Source organism: Sciurus carolinensis, chromosome 1 (genome assembly GCF_902686445.1).
Source record: "Sciurus carolinensis chromosome 1, mSciCar1.2, whole genome shotgun sequence".
Classification (NCBI taxonomy): Eukaryota; Metazoa; Chordata; class Mammalia; order Rodentia; family Sciuridae; genus Sciurus; species Sciurus carolinensis.
In genome coordinates this window covers 112,199,701-112,217,675 of record NC_062213.1, presented here as the reverse complement: position 1 = coordinate 112,217,675, position 17,975 = coordinate 112,199,701, and the positions used below count along the sequence as shown (strand labels likewise).

The following is a 17,975-nucleotide window of genomic DNA, read 5'->3' as shown; positions in this document are numbered from 1 at the left end:
ATGGAACATGTCAAATGTCACCTAAATAAATATCAAAGTACATTATATTCAAAATGTTTTCTTAAAATATTTCCTTCCATTGTAAAATTTTTAAAACTTTAATTTTTGCAAATAATTGTAGATATTTACATGGTACAGTGTTATGTTTTGACATATGTCTACACTGTAGAAAGACTAAATCAACCTTTTTCTTTTTTAACATCAGAAATGTCTAATTATGGGGCTGGGGTTATGGCTCAGTGGCAGAGCACTTGCCTGGCACATGTGAGGCACTGGGTTTGAGCCTCGACCCCACATAAAAATGAATAAATAAAATAAAAGTATTGTGTCCATCTACAACTAAAAAAAGTTTTTAAAAAAGGGGGGACTGGGGATATAAATCTGCTGGTACAATGCTTGCCTCACATGCACAAGGCCCTGGGTTCAATCCCCAGCATAGAGGGGGGAAAAAAAAAAGATGTAAGAATTGACTCTTAGAAGATTATCAGGAGTGTGTTAAGTAAAACAACAGATAGGAGCGTTTTCAAGATGGTGGACTAGAGGGCGGCTGCATTTCATGTTGCTCCAGGACGCAGGATTCAAAAGAAGAGATAGTGAGAGACTTGGGACCAACTCAAAGCCCCTGGGTGAGTCTCTCCCGTTGGGGAGGCGTCCCGGATGGGGCGGTAGCCCCAGAACGCAGGGAACTTTGTGAAGTAGAGTTGCTCGGTGAGACGCCGCACCCCCCACTGGAGCAGTAAACACGGACAACTGGGATCATCATACAGGAGGCGGCTCAGCACAGCACTTGGACTTGGAGCAACCACTGGGGCTCCGGGCGGCTGCCTGAGGAGGAGCTGCGTGGCGAGCTGTTTAGATTCAGAGCAATCGCTACTGAACACTGGGGGGTTGCCCGGAGGAAGAGGAGAAGCACGGCGGGTTGCTTGGTCTAGGAGTGACTGCATCAGAGCTACAGGCAGTTGCCAGAGGAAGAGCTGCGTGGCGAGCTGTTTGGACTCAGAGCAACCACCGGGGGGTTGCCCGGAGGAAGAGGAAGAAGCGCGGCGGGTTGCTTGGTCTAGGAGTGACTGTATCAGAGCCACAGGCGGTTGCCAGAGGAGGAGGCGAGTGGTGAGTTGTTTGGACTCAAAGCAACCGTTCCTGAACACTGGTGGCCTGCCTGGAGGAGGAGCGCGGTGGGTCCCTTGGTCTCCAAGCCACCGCTCCTGAACACCCGGGGGGTACACCCGAGGAGGAGGAGGAACAGGGCAGGTCACTTGGACTCGGAGTGACTGCCTAGGGCTACGGGCGGTTGGCGGGAGGAGGAGACGCGAAGTGAGTTGCTTGGACTCCTAGTGACTGCTTCAGAAACTGGGCGGCTGTCCAGAGGAAGAGGTGCGTGGCGGGTCTCTGGGTCTTGGAGCTATTGTACGGGGCTCCAGGTGGTGGCTCAGAGGAGGGGCCGCATAGCCAGGCGATTAGGTGCAGAGCAGGGTCCCAGGACCGGCTTCTTGGTGGAAGAGCTGCACAGAGACACGCCTAGGGGTGGAGCAAAGGTTCCAGGACTGCGGGCAGATTCTCTGAGGAGAGGCAGCCTAAGGAGACTCGTCTGCGAAGGGTGAGGCTCCCAGGCCCGGAGGTAGGTCAGGGCCCCTGGGAACGTTGCAGAGGAAGACAGCCCAGCCCAGGCGGCAGTTGTAGATTGAGGGGAACCGCTAGGAGGGGAACTGACCAGCGAGACCTCCCCACCAGGTGAGTCTTCCCTGCCGGGTGAGGTTTTCCCACAAGGACAGTAAAACCAGAGACACAGGCTCAACAGGTCTTGCCTCAGCCCACAGCCTAGTTCCCCTTTGGATGACCACTGGTCAACAAGTGGAGGCACCTCTGCCCACTATCAGGGAATATACCCCACCTGAGGATCACCAACCCTAGAGAGGCAGCTTCCTTGTGGAGCACTGCATTATCAACTTCCTCCAAGACTGCAGGCTACTGAAGGATAAGAGGGGATATACTAGCAATCTTCAGGGACATTATAAGTCAATAGAGGAAATCTGCAATATCTTAATGACCGACTGATTCCTGAACAATATGAGAAAACAAGGGAAGAAAACGCCCCAAACAAATCTAGATGTTACATCAATAAAATCCAACGACAGCATGGCAGAAGAAACGACAGGGAGTTCAGAATGTACATAATTAAAATGATCAGGGAAGCAAACAATGAGATGAAAGAGCAAATGCAGGCATTGAATGATAGTACCAATCGACAGTTAAAAGAGCAAACACAAGAAGCAAAAGATCATTTCAATAAAGAGTCAGAGATATTAAAAAAAAAAAACAAACAGAAATCCCTGAAATGAAGGAAACAATAAACCAAATTAAGAACTCCATAGAAAGCATAACCAATAGGATAGAACACCTGGAAGACAGAACCTCAGATATTGAAGACAAAATATTTAACCTTGAAAACAAAGTTGAACAAACAGAGAAGATGGTAAGAAATCATGAACAGAATCTCCAAGAACTATAGGAGATCATGAAAAGGCCAAATTTGAGAATTATTGGGATTGAGGAAGGCTTAGAGAAACAAACCAAAGGAATGAACAATCTATTCAATGAAATAATATCAGAAAATTTCCCAAATCTGAAGAATGAAATGGAAAATCAAGTTCAAGAGGCTTATAGGACTCCAAATACACAAAATTACAACAGACCCACACCAAAGCACATTATAATGAAAATACCTAACATACAAAATAAAGACAGAATTTTAAAGGCTGTGAGAGAAAAGAACCAAATTACATTCAGGGGGAAACCAATACGGATATCAGCAGATTTTTCAATCCAGACCCTAAAAGCTAGAAGGGCCTGGAACAACATTTTTCAAGCCCTGAAAGAAAATGGATGCCAACCAAGAATCTTATACCCAGAAAAACTTACCTTCAAATTTGATGATGAAATAAAATCATTCCATGATAAACAAAAGCTAAAAGAATTTACAAAAAGAAAGCCAGCATTACAGAACATTCTCAGCAAAATATTCCATGAGGAAGAGATAAAAATAAAGAAGTAAATCAGCAAAGGGAGGAATTATCCTAAAGGAACTGTCAAATAAAGGAGGAACCAAGGTGTGTCCAAAAAATAAATAAATAAATAAATAAAATTTAAAAAATGAACCAAATGACCGGGAATACAAATCATATCTCAATAATAACCCTGAATGTTAACAGCCTGAATTCATCAATCAAAATTCATAGACTGGCAGATTGGATTAAAAAGAAGGATCCAACAATATGCTGCCTGCAAGAGACTCACCTCATAGAAAGAGATACCCATAGACTAAAGGTGAAAGGATGGGGAAAAACATACCATGCACATGGACTCAGCAAAAAAGCTGGAGTATCCATCCTCATTTCAGATAATGTGGACTTCAAGCCAAAGTTAGTCAGAAGGGATAAAGAAGGACATTTCATACTGCTTAAGGGAAGCATAAATCAGCAAGATATAACAATCATAAACATCTATGCCCCAAACAGTGGCTCATCCATGTATGTCAAACAAATCCTTCTCAATTTTAGAAACCAAATAGACCGTAACACAATAATACTAGGTGATTTTAACACGCCTCTCTTACCACTGGACAGATCTTCCAAACAAAAATTGAACAAAGAAACCATAGATCTCAATAACACAATCAATAATTTAGACTTAACAGACATTTATAGAATATACCATCCAACCAAGAGCGAATACACTTTCTTCTCAGCAGCACATGGATCCTTCTCTAAAATAGACCATATATTATGCCACAAAGCTAATGTCAGCAAATATAAGATAGAGACACTACCTTGTATTCTATCAGATCATAATGGATTGAAGTTAGAAATAAATGAAAGAGTAAAAAACAGAAACTACTCCAACACCTGGAGATTAAACAATATGCTATTATATGATGAATGGATAACAGAAGATATTAGGAAGGAAATTAAAAAATTCTTAGAGGTCAATGAGAACAAAGAAACATCATATCAAAATCTCTGGGACACTATGAAAGCAGTACTTAGAGGAAAATTTATTTCATGGAGTGCATTTAATAAAAGAAGTAAAACTCAACAAATAAACGACCTAACACTACAGCTCAAAGCCCTAGAAAAAGAAGAACAGACCAACACCAAAAGTAGTAGAAGACAGGAAATAGTTAAACTCAGAGCTGAAATCAACGAAATTGAAACAAAAGAAACAATACAAAAAATTGACAAAATAAATAGTTCGTTCTTCGAAAAAATCAACAAAATTGATAAACTTTTAGCCACACTAACAAAGAGAAGACGAGAGAAAACCCAAATCACTAAAATTCGGAATGAACAAGGAAATATCACAACAGACACGACTGAAATACAAAACATAATTAGAAGCTATTTTGAAAATCTATACTCCAACAAAATAGAAAATTTCGAAGACATCAACAGGTTTCTAGAGACATATGAATTGCCTAAACTGAACGAGGAGGACGTACACAATTTAAATAGACCAATTTCAAGTAATGAAATAGAAGAAGTTATCAAAAGCCTACCAACAAAGAAAAGTTCGGGACCAGATGGGTTCTCAGCCAAGTTCTACAAAACCTTTAAAGAAGAGCTCATTCCAATACTTCTCAAAGTATTCCATAAAATAGAAGAGGAGGGAACACTCCCAAACTCATTCTATGAAGCCAATATTACCCTGATACCTAAACCAGACAGAGACACATCGAGGAAAGAAAATTTCAGACCAATATCCTTAATGAACATCGACGCAAAAATTTTCAACAAAATTTTAGCAAATCGCATACAAAAACATATTAAAAAGACAGTGCACCATGATCAAGTGGGTTTCATCCCAGGGATGCAAGGTTGGTTCAACATCAGGAAATCAATAAATGTAATTCACCATATCAACAGACTTAAAGTCAAGAATCACATGATTATTTCAATAGATGCAGAAAAAGCATTTGATAAAATACAGCACCCCTTCATGCTCAAAACACTAGAAAAAAATAGGGATAGTGGGAACATTCCTTACCATTGTAAAGGCCATCTATGCTAAGCCCATGGCTAATATCATTCTAAATGGTGAAAAACTGAAAGCATTCCCCCTTAAAACTGGAACAAGGCAGGGATGCCCTCTTTCACCACTTCTTTTCAATATCGTCCTTAAAACTCTAGCCAGAGCAATTAGACAGACCAAAGAAATTAAAGGGATACGAATAGGAAAAGAAGAACTCAAACTATCCCTGTTTGCTGATGATATGATTATATACTTAGAGGAACCTGGAAATTCCACCAGAAAACTTTTAGATCTCATAAGTAAATTCAGTAAAGTAGCGGGATATAAGATCAATGCACATAAATCTAAGGCATTTTTATACATAAGTGATGATTCTTCAGAAAGAGAAATTAGGAAAACTACCCCATTCACAATAGCATCAAAAAAAAAAAAAAATACTTGGGAATCAATCTCACAAAAGAGGTGAAAGACCTCTACAGTGAGAACTACAGAACACTAAAGAAAGAAATTAAAGAAAACCTCAGAAGATGGAAAGATCTCCCATGTTCTTGGATAGGAAGAATTAATATTGTCAAAATGGCCATACTACCAAAAGTGCTATACAGATTCAATGCAATTCCAATTAAAATCCCAATGATTACCTTACAGAAATAGAGCAAGAAATTATGAAATTCATCTGGAAGAATAAAAAACCCAGAATATCTAAAGCAATCCTCAGTAGAAAGAGTGAAGCAGGGGGTATTGCAATACCAGAACTTCAACTCTACTACAAAGCAATAGTAACAAGAACGGCATGGTATTGGTACCAAAATAGAAAGGTGGATCAATGGTACAGAATAGAGGACACGGACACAAACCCAAATAAATACAATTTTCTCATACTAGACAAAGGGGCCAAAAATATGCAATGGAGAAAAGATAGCCTCTTCAACAAATGGTGCTGGGAGAATAGGAAATCCATATGCAACAGAATGAAACTAAACCCATATCTCTCACCATGCACGAAACTAAACTCAAAATGGATTAAGGACCTCGGAATCAGACCAGAGACCTTGCATCTTATAGAAGAAAAAGTAGGTCCAGAGCTTCAACATGTCGGCTTAGGACCAGACTTCCTCAACAGGACTCCCATAGCACAAGAAATAAAAGCAAGAATCAATTACTGGGATAGATTCAAACTAAAAAGCTTTCTCTCAGCAAAGGAAACTATCAGCAATGCGAAGAAAGAGCCTACAGAGTGGGAGAAAATCTTTGCCAATCATACTTCAGATAGAGTGCTAATTTCCAGAATCTATAAAGAACTCAAAAAACTCTACACCAAGAATACAAATAATCCAATCGACAAATGGTCTAAGGAAATGAACAGACACTTCACAGAAGAAGACCTACAAACAATCAACAAACATATGGAAAAATGTTCAACATCTCTAGTAATAAGAGAAATGCAAATCAAAACCACCCTAAGATTCCATCTCACCCCAATTAGAATGGCGATTATCAAGAATACAAGCAACAACAGGTGTTGGTGAGGATGTGGGGAGAAAGGTACACTCATACATTGCTGGTGGGGCTGCAAATTAGTGCAGCCACTCTGGAAAGCAGTGTGGAGACTCCTTAGAAAACTTGGAATGGAACCACCATTTGACCCGCTATCCCACTCCTTGGCCTATACCCAAAGGACTTAAAATCAGCATATTACAGAGATACAGCCACATCAATGTTCATAGCTGCTCAGTTCACAATAGCCAGATTGTGGAACCAACCTAGATGTCCTTCAATTGATGAATGGATAAAGAAACTGGTATATATACACAATGGAATATTACTCAGCCATAAAGAATGATGAAATTATGGCATTTGCAGGCAAATGGATGAAATTGGAGAATATCATGCTAAGTGAGATAAGCCAATCTCAAAAAACCAAAGGACGAATGATATCGCTAATAAGGGGATGATGACACATAATGGGGGGTGGGAGGGGTTATTGTTAGGGTTAGAGTTAGGGTTAGGGAGGGGGGCAAGAATGGAGGAAGGAAGGACTGTATAGAGGGAAAGGAGGGGTGGGAAGGATGGGGGGAAGGGAAAAAATAACAGAATGAATCAAACAACATAAAAAAAAAAAAAAAAAACGAGATGGTGAGATGAACAGTATTCCAGATAAATGAAGGTACAAAAGCAAATTGTTATCAAATAGCATGGTATGAATAGAGAATCAAAAAATAAAAAATAATGAAAGATTAGCATGTGCTACTGGTAGAGTGACTTATATCTGAATAACATTTTTGCAAATAACAATGCTAAATCCTAGATAGATAAACACACATGATCTGAATACATTAGAGAACAGCTAAAAACTGGCACAACTAGAGGGAAGTCAGTTCTTGGAAAAATAGAACTTAAAGGGATTAAGATTCAAGGGCATAAGTCTTTCTAGCTGAAGGCATTCTCTAGTCCAAAAACAGTAAGCTAGAACTCAAGCAGAAAGCTTCAGTTACACAGGCTTGAGTCAGCAAAAAGTTTGGTACTACCAGAGCGGATGAAAAAGTAAGAGGGGAATCCATAAAAGAGGAAGTTACAGTAAGATGTATATCAAATTCTATTATATAAACTCAGTTGCCCAAATCTTTGGCTATCCCCTCAACTGTTAAGATGCAAGGGAAACTCCAAGTAACAGAAGGAAAGTCAATGAACAGAGCAGAAATTTCAATTGGGGTCCAAAAGAAGGGAGATGGAATTTGCTTTCTGAAGCTAATGATGTGCTTGCTTAAAAATCAACACTTTTTAAAGGAAGATAACAGGTTTCATTTCTCAAGAATGAATGTACAATGGCAGAACACTTTCACAAAATGACTAATTTTGTTATTTAAAGAAAAAGTGTGGCTGGGGAGATAGCTCAGTTGGTAGACTACTTGCCTCACATGCACAAGGCCCTGAGTTCAATCCCCAGTACCACCGTCAAAAAAAAAAAAAAGTGACTTAGGAAAAAGGCAACAATTAGAAATAGAGCCTGATATGACTAGAAGTTCATATTAGCAAATAAGAACTACACTAGCAAACATGCAGCTACTATAAATACATTTGAGAACTTAAAGGAAAATATAACCACAATAGCCAGGCATGGTGGTACATGCCTGTAATTCCAGTGACTTGGGAGGCTGAGGCAGAAGGATCTTAAGTTCAAGGCCAGAATGGGCAACTTAGCAAGACATTGTCTCAAAAAATAAACAGATAAATAAGAAAAGCTGGGGAAGAAGCTTAGTGAATGTAGCTCAATGAATGAACTGAAAGGAATATTTCAGCAGAAAAACTTTTAAAAATTTGAAACTGAAAAATACAAAATCTGTAACAAAAAAATTCATTTTATTATCAGATAGCTTAGAGGAGGGCGCGGTAGCACACACCTGTAATCCCAGCAGCTCAGGAGGCTGAGGCAGGAGGATCGCAAGTTCAAAGTAACCCTCAGCAACTGAGTGGGATCCTAAGCAACTCAGTGACACTCTGTCTCTAAATAAAATATAAAAAAGGGCTGGGGACTGTGGCTCAGTGGCTAAGCATGCTGGCACACAACAAAAAATCAGTGAACATTAAATCAATAAAAACAATTCAGAGTAAAGGGGCTGGGGATGTTGTTCAGTGTAAGAGTGCTTGCCTAGCATATCTGAGGCCCTGTGTTCAACACCCAGCATTGCAAAAGCATAATTTTGTCCTGTGGGACAAAATTCAATTAAAAACCTACAGGTCCAAGGGTTGGGGTTGTAGCTCAGTGGTAGAGTGCTTGCATAGCATGTGTGAGACACTGGGTTCAATTCTCAGCACCATATATAAATAAATAAAATAAAGGTCCATTGACAATTAAAAAAAAAAAAAAACTACAGGTCCAAAAGCTCAGCAAATCCCAAGCAATAAAAATGCAAAACAAACACACTTAAACATAACACACTTAACTATATCATAATCCAATGATAAAGAGAAAAATGAAAGGACAAAGATAAATGATAAAGAGAAGAAAGGAGAAAGGAGGAAGGAAGGGAAGGAAGAAAGGAGGAAGGAAGGGAAGGAGGAAGGAAGAAAATAAGAAAGAAAGGAGAGATGGAGGGAAGGATTACACAGAATAAAATGAGAATACAAATTACAGTAGACTACTCTTCAGAAACAATGGAGGCCAGGGACAAAAGAAAGACATCTCTGAAGGTTTCATACTATTATAAAGAAACGGCCCTCATGACCTTTAGCATATAGACACTGTAGACTAAGTAGATTAGCATATCAGGTTTTCAAATACTTGAAGTACAAGCAACAATACTGTAGAAGTGCTCCAAGTCAATGAGATTGAGTATACTGTGATCTGGGAAAAGCTGAGTCTTGTTTTAAAATTTTTGTTTATTGTTCCAGTTTTTGCTAAGCTGTAAGACACTAAAAACTTCAAATGAAATCTTACCTCTTTTTGTCAAATTTTTCCATGCATTCCAGAGGCTGAATGAATTGAAGAACTTCATCCCACTGACCATCAAGTATTAGCTGCCTAAATAAAAAACCAGAATATTATCAAATTCAGGTTACACTAGTGGATAATAGAATAAATGACAAATTAGTATTAAAATTTCACAAAGCACATAATGAGATTAACACTTGGTTCCTTAAACTCTAAAATAAAACAAACTTTTTCACTTTTTTTCTTTTTTCTTTTGTGATGGGTATTTAACCTAGGGACACTCCACCAATGAGTCACATTCTCAGCCCTTTTTATTTTGAGATATGTTCTGATTTGCCAGGGTAGCCTGGAACTTATGATCCTTCTCCCTCAGCCTCCCACGTTGCTAGGATTATAGGCATTCACACCATTACCAGCTAGTTCGTATTTTCAACAACATATGCTATATGATAAGATCTGTGAATTGGCAGCCACTCTTCATATTAATATATTTGTGGGGTTTTTAAAAAAATTTTTTTTAGTTCTCAATGGACCTTTATTTTATTTATTTTTTATGCGGGGCTGAGAAAGGAACCCAGTGCTTCATACTTGCCAGCCAAGTACTCTGCCACTGGGCCACAACTCCAGTCCTATTTGAGGTTTCTGACCTCTGCAAAAACATTGAACCAAGCTTAAATATTCCTTTATTTCTCTATTCATCTTATGGTTTTAAAGATATAAAATTAAAGATCAGGAACTGTAGGTATGACTCAGTGGTAGAGTATCTTCTTAGTAAGCATGAAGCCCTGGGTTCAGTCCCAAAAAGGCATTAAAAAGAAAAGAAGAACCATCACCAGTGTGTAGACATGTTCTGCTCTCACTAAATCAATGGTTCTCAACTGGAGGGTGATTTCACCTTTTCCCCTGGGGACACTTTTGGTTGTCACAACTGGCGTCTAGTGGGCAGAGATCAGAGATGCTGCTAAACATCCTACAATGCACATGACATCTCTCAAAACAAAGATTCATGTGGCCCAAAGGTTAGTAGTGTCAACATTGTGAAATTCTGCTCCAAATTGTGACTTCCACATCTTTAAGGAACTTGACACTAAGTTTAGATTCTGAGAAAGAAAACAGCAAGGAACCCAGCACTACAAAAAAACTAAAAAGAAGCAAATAAGAACAAGTTCCGGGGCTGGGGTTGTGGCTCAGTGGTAAAGTGCTTGCCCAGCACAGGTGAGGAACTGGGTTCAATCCTCAGCACCACATAAAAATAAATAAATAAAACAAAGGTACTGTGTGCATCTACAACAAAGAAAAAAAATTTTAAAAAAAAAGAACAAGTTTCATCCTACTTTAAGTGGTTTATGGGAACTTCCAAAAGTTATATAACATTATTATCTCTATTCTTTTACAATAGCAATTTTCCTATTTTCTGATTTTTTTTATAACAATAAACTTGTAAAAGGGAGGAATGGGCTGGAGAAACTACACAGGACTACCAACATTTTATTTTGCAAAGAAGGACTATTAATAACCAGTCACAATACATATCATAGTCATTTTATAAAGGGACATTTTAATATAAAAAAGCAAAAAGGATACAATTTCACAGGCCAGTCCTTCAAAATGAAGACATTTAATGAAAAACTTGCTATTCTATAATCTTTTACATTTCAGCACAGATCAATAAAATTTCATTGCACACCAGCAGGCTCCTGGAGATACCATTTTACAAGTAACTATGAAATTCCATAAGAATCAATACTTGAAAGACAGTTCCCTGACCCCGCCAAAAAAAAAAAAAAAAAAAAGTGACCTAGTCATAATCTAGCTACATCATTAACCTCCCTGGGGTTGTATAACATTCATAACACAAAACATAGGGAAGCACGATGAGTTCAAATAAATTTTTATAATATAATAAATCTTTTGAGTTTTAAAGTTCCTTTTTTTCATGAGTTAGGAACACTTGATTTTGTCCAAGAATATGCACTTCTAGTCAAGGATATAGGTTATCATTTAAAAACAGAATACATCTCTGCCTGTAAATTTAGGATTTTCTTTTTCCATCCAATTCAAGTGTTTAGCTTTCCATTTCAGCAAACACATTAATTTCCTTTACCTTGTAATCCGTCCTCTAAGAATTTTGTCCTGAGGAAATAATCCAAGATACAAAAAGAGTCTCATGCATAAAAGCTACTCAAGTATTTAAGAAAGTTGGGTAAAATAATCTGAAAGTAGAGGAACCATTAGGAAGTTAAGTAAACTGAAATGTATAAATTTAATGTATAAATTTGAAACCACTGAGAATCCTTGTGATGTTACTAGGTAAACAGAATTCTAAAATAACAACAAAATTGCTATTAATTTAAAAATATACACAGAAATCAAGTGTTTCTGGGTGGTGGGGTGACTTTATTTTTCTATACTTTTAATGAATATAATTCTATAATGAATATGTTTAATTATTTCTATGGTCAAAATAATGGCTTTTTTTTTTTTTTTTTTGCTGTGCTGGGGATTGAACCCAGGGCCTTGTGCTTGCAAGGCAGGCACTCTACCAACTAAGCTATCTTCCCAGCCCCAAAATAACGGCATTTCAGAAATATTTTCCTTATCTTTCCAGAGTCTCTGATTTCTTAGTCAGGTATCTTTCATTTTTTTTTTTTTTTTTTAAAGCAGTCTGGATCATACCATTGAAAACACTCTACAGAAAACAGAGTATTATATAAATGTTCCATGATAAAACATATTTTAAAAAATTATACTGATACTTTCATGATTATAAAGTTCTATCTGCATTACAACATGTTACCTTATTATTATTTAACATTTCTTTAAAAGCGCTACAAACCTCACAATATTGAAACATACCTCAGGAAAAGCATATCATCTGAAAATAGGCCATTTATGACTCCACTTTCCTTCTCAAGGGCCAACATACTAATATGAAGTTTCTTTGAATTCAGGAAGTCCAAAATTAGCTTAATGATTTCAACCTCTTTTACATTCACTGTTTCTTCAGCCGTCATGTTGATAGCCTAAATATTAAACAGAATGAAAACAACAAAAAAGTTGGTTCAACTGTTTCATCTCTAAATATATCTGCCTAGAAATGAAACCTAAAAGGTTTCCTGAGAATTTTTAGTACAGGTATTTTGAAGTAAAATTAATTTATCAAAACCAATGTTTTGTTTGTTGGTTGGTTTGTGGTTCTGGGGATCAAACTGAACTACATCCCCAGTCCTCAAGACATCTTTAATGTGTGATAAACGTATGGCTATGATTTTTTTAGTACTTATCTTTGAGAGATACATATGGGAATAATTATATATTAAATGGTACAAAGTCAGTGATTTGCTCCTAAATAATACAACAGGACAGTGAGAAGAAATAAGAATGATCATAACTATTGAAGTGGGCTGATGGGTATATGGGGTTCATTATATAATTCTATTACTCTTATACATGTTTAAAGTCTTCAATAAAAAATATTTTTTAAAAGAGGTGGCAATGTAGCTTGCCTATCGTGTACAAGACTTGGATTCCATCCTTCATACAGAAAAAAAAAAGAATGATATTTTAAAGTCATTAATAACCAAAATCATGTTTAGTTATGTCCCAAATATATCATCTGAGGTACGCCCTAATATATTAATTTGATAAACACTTCACACTTTTGTGATAAGCACTATCCTACACTCAGGAGACATTTTCCTTGTCCTTAAGAAGCATATAGTCTAGCAGCAACATCTAAATGACTCACATACGCTGGAGTCAAATAAAAAAAGCTAAGTTAAAATGTTGGCCATCTCAATGATTTTTTTTTTTTGGCACTGGGGATTGAACCCAGGGGCACTTAACCACTGAGTCACAATCCTAGGACTTTTGTTTTATTTTGAGACAGGGTCTTGATAAGTTGCTTAGGGCCTCACTAAATTGCTGAGGCTGACTTTAAACTTGTAATCCTCCTGCCTCAGTCTCCAGAGTTGCTGGGATTACAAGCATAATACATCTAGCTTCAATGATATTTTAAACCTCTTTTAAATTCCTTCTAATTCTTATCTATAGGTCTGCAGTGATATAATTAAGACATCGGTTACAAAACCATAAAGATTTTATTTAGAACTAGAAGGACTGTGAAGATCCTTCAGTCGATATTCTCATTCTACAGAAAGTCATACAGGTTGAATGGCCCAAACTATTGTTTTCAAATGTTAAGGCTGGGAGCAATGTGGTGCTAAGGATGTAGCTCAGTGGTAGAGTATTTGCCTAACACGCATGAGGCCCTGGGTTTGATCCCCAGCACCACAAAATAAAACAAGAAGACTGGGAGCAACACAAAAGACTACTTACCGTGGAATAGCTGCAAAGAAACCTCATCAGGTAAAAAGACTATAAGCATTACCTCTTTCACTTACTTTAATTTACCTCACAAAAAACATAAACACATACATGTAGATTCACAGGTTATATTTTTAAAGTTTACTTTTATCAATTTATATCTTCATAATGAAATGCAAATGTCTAACCAACTAGAACACTCTCATCTGATGAGTAGTACATTCTCATGAAGAGGTGCTAGTATGAAACAAGGAAACAAGGAAGAGCCTGGTAAGACAATTATTTGACTCAAATATTTAATGGCTAAGCAAATATTCAATGACTAAGCTAATCCCTTACCAGATAAAGGAAATGCCTGCCTCAGAAAACAGATAAATCACAAACCTCTCTCCCAACAAACCAGCTGCCCAATTTCTTATGCTTTGGGATCTCTTTGCCTTTTTTTTTTTTTTTCCTTTTCTTTTTTTTTTTGGGGGGGGGGGCAGGAGGGGTACTGGGAATAGAACCCAGGTGCTTTATATAAACACTGAGTTTTTTTATTTTTTAATTTTGAGACAGGAGGTTTGTTTTTTATTTTTGATAGCTAAGTTGCTGAGGTTGATCTTGAACTTGGAATCCTCTTGACTTAGCCTCCAGAACTGCCGAGAATACAGCTGTGGGACACTGTGCCCAGATTCCCTTCACTATCTTCTGAGTTGATCACTCTCCTGTTTATAAACTTTATCCCAAAGAGGGTACAATAAAATTAATGAGAGTTCTGATCACATTTCTGAACTATCTCCCTGAGATTATTCCTAGAGTAAACCAGTCAGCAATTTTTTTTCTATTTTTATTTATTTATTTATTTTTTATTATTGTAAACAAGTGGGATACATGTTGTTTCTCTATTTGTACATGGAGTCAAGGCATACCATTTGTGTAATCATAAATTTACATAGGGCAATGTTGTTTGATTCATTCTGTTTTTTTCCCTTCCCCCCCACCCCTCCCACCCCTCTTTTCCCTCTATACAGTCCTTCCTTCCTCCATTCTTACCACCCTCCTTATCCCTAACCCTAAACCTAACCCTAACCCTAACGCTAACCCCTCCCACCCCCCATTATATGTCCTCATCCGCTTATCAGCGAGATCATTCGTCCTTTAGTTTTTTGAGATTGGCTTATCTCACTTAGCATGATATTCTCCAATTTCATCCATTTGCCTGCAAATGCCATAATTTTATCATTCTTCATGGCAGAGTAATATTCCACTGTATATGTGTATGTGTGTGTGTGTGTATATATATATATATATATATATATATATATATATATATATATGCCACAGTTTCTTTATCCATTCATCAATTGAAGGGCATCTAGGTTGGTTCCACAATCTGGCTATTGTGAATTGAGCAGCAATGAACATTGATGTGGCTGTATCTCTGTAGTATGCTGATTTTAAGTCCTTTGGGTATAGGCCAAGGAGTGGGATAGCTGGGTCAAATGGTGGTTCCATTCCAAGCTTTCTGAGGAATCTCCACACTGCTTTCCAGAGTGGCTGCACTAATTTGCAACCCCACCAGCAATGTATGAGTGTACCTTTTTCCCCACATCGTCTCCAACACCTATTGTTGCTTGTGTTCTTGATAATCGCCATTCTAATTGGGGTGAGATGAAATCTTAGGGTAGTTTTGATTTGCATTTCTCTTAGTACTAGAGATGTTGCACATTTTTTCATATATCTGTTGATTGCTTGTACATCTTCTTCTGTGAAGTGTCTGTTCATTTCCTTAGCCCATTTGTTGATTGGATTATTTGTATTCTTGGTGTAGAGTTTTTTGAGTTCTTTATAGATTCTGGAAATTAGCACTCTATCTGAAGTATGAGTGGCAAAGACATTCTCCCACTCTGTAGGCTCTCTTCACATTACTGATAGTTTCCTTTGCTGAGAGAAAGCTTTTTAGTTTGAATCTATCCCAGTTGTTGATTCTTGCTTTTATTTCTTGTGCTATGGGAGTCCTGTTAAGGAAGTCTGATCCTAAGCCAACAAGTTGAAGGTTTGGACCTACTTTTTCTTCTATAAGATGCAGGGTCTCTGGTCTGATTCCGAGGTCCTTGATCCATTTTGAGTTGAGTTTTGTGCAGGGTGAGAGATATGGGTTTAATTTCATTCTGTTGCATATGGTTTTCCAGTTTTCCCAGCACCATTTGTTGAAGAGGCTATCTTTTCCCCATTGCATATTTTTGGCCCCTTTGTCTAGTATGAGAAAATTGTATTTATTTGGGTTTGTGTTCATGTCCTCTATTCTGTACCATTGATCTACCTGTCTATTTTGGTACCAATACCATGCCGTTTTTGTTACTATTGCTTTGTAATAGAGTTGAAGATCTGGTATTGCGATACTCCCTGCTTCGCTCTTTCTACTGAGGATAAGTCTAACAAAAGAACAGTTATTTTACTAATTGAACTTGTAGAAAAAATATTATTGCATCACTATAAAATATCTTAGAGGACACTTCACTTACATCATCAATTGTTGTACCAAACCAATAATTTAGTGCAAAATTAAACCTATAATTTTTTATGTTTTTGATACTGGGGATTGAAGCTAGGGCACTTAAACACTGAGCTACAACCCTAACCCTAAAACTACAGTTTTCTAATGTAGTTCAATATAAACATGTTACAGGCTTTATATTCAACATTTAATCTAAATATCAGTCAAAATATTAAGTAATTCTAGAGTAGAATTCACAGCAATAGTCCCATTTTAATTCAAACCAGAAGTTCTGGTCTTGCTATTTGCTGACACTAGGCTTGAACTCCTGGCTACATACGATCCTCCTACCTTAGCCTCCCAAGAAGCTGAGACTACAGGTGCACACCACTGTCCCTACATGACTGCAAATTGAATGCTGCTTTCACTTCTAGTCAATAAAGGCTAAAAGAAGAAAAAACACATTACTAAAAATATATGTTTTACACTGGCCTTGCAGGAAATGTATGCTAATTAACCTAAAATTGGTTCAGGGTTTAAAACAAATCTAATTAAAAAGACAAGTTTTAATTCTATATTGTAAAATTCCCAGTGGAAAAGTATGGTATTTTAATCACTCAACTGAGAATTTTTATTCTTATAAGCTTTGTTGTTGCTGAACACAATATCAACATGGACATATGCTTAATAACTATACTAATCATTCTTTTCTAATCTTCTTGTGTAACTAAAACATTTGTAGAGGATCCCAAATCTTAACTATGTAATTTAGAGATGGCATATGTCATATACATATTTAAACATATAAGCATATAATTCATGAATATTTCAAAATCTCAACTATCCAACACTGCAAAGTGAGAATTTTTCTCCAATTCAGAAAATTCAATGATAAATACTTTTCCCCCTGTCCCAAGGGGAGCAATAAATCGAGAATGTCTAATAGCTCAAGAACTACTAAAATTATTATTATTTTTTCTTTAAGATGAGTTCTCACTATGCTGCCTAGGCTAGTCTTAAACTTCTGGTATCAAGTGATCCTGCTACCTCAGCTTCCTAAGTAACTAGGACTACAGACAGAACCATTATGCCTCGCTCTAAAATTGTTTTAAAATGAGATATGCACACATAGTACATTTTCGACTTATGTCAGCTACATTACATTGAGATACAAAAATCATCAAAAAAATGTTTCTTCCACAGAAGTACAGAATAGGGTGTGGCAGTGGAAGCCTGAAATTTTACCTACTTGGGAAGTTGAAGCACGAGGATCCCAAGTTCCAGGCTAGCCAAAAACATTTAATGAGACAACCCTTCTTCCTCTAAATAAAATAAAGTAAGTTAGAGATGTATCTCAGTGATATAGTGCTTGCCTAGTATGTGTGAGGCCCTGGGTTCAATCCCCTCCCAATTACTAAAAGGGGAAAAAAAGATATAGAACAGATGACTTGTGTACAACTGTTCTAAAGGCTTTCAAAAAGATGAAACTCTTATCCTTGAAGCAAATTAGTTAGTCAAAGTCAACTCTGAAAGCATCTTAGGTAGACCTGCTAGTTCATGGTACATTAAGAATATTATTTAACATAAAGAATTCACATAGGGACTGTGTAAGGTGTATTCCACTGAAAATGCAAAACAAAATGAGAAAAAAAATCAGTCTCAGTATCTCCACGTTAAATGGCAATTTTTTAAAATCATAAAACATAACTACGG

At 37.2% G+C, this 17,975-nt stretch overlaps 1 protein-coding gene and 1 non-coding gene across 9 annotated transcripts in view; one reads left to right on the top strand and one right to left on the bottom strand.

The window, feature by feature from the left end:
* Positions 1-17,975, bottom strand: part of Wdr47 (WD repeat domain 47) — a 63,616-nt gene that overhangs the window by 37,211 nt on the left and 8,430 nt on the right. For all 8 annotated transcript variants that reach the window (XM_047562723.1, XM_047562673.1, XM_047562685.1 and 5 more), the window contains exons 2-3: positions 12,314-12,480; positions 9,464-9,547 (exon numbers count right to left, since the gene is read on the bottom strand). In XM_047562723.1, coding sequence (XP_047418679.1) covers positions 9,464-9,547; positions 12,314-12,471 — 242 coding nt within the window. In that variant the 5' untranslated portion in view covers positions 12,472-12,480. The remainder of the gene's footprint in view (positions 1-9,463; positions 9,548-12,313; positions 12,481-17,975) is intronic.
* Positions 13,673-13,753, top strand: Trnav-aac (transfer RNA valine (anticodon AAC)). Its single transcript has one exon. It is a non-coding gene; the product is annotated as a tRNA-Val (tRNA).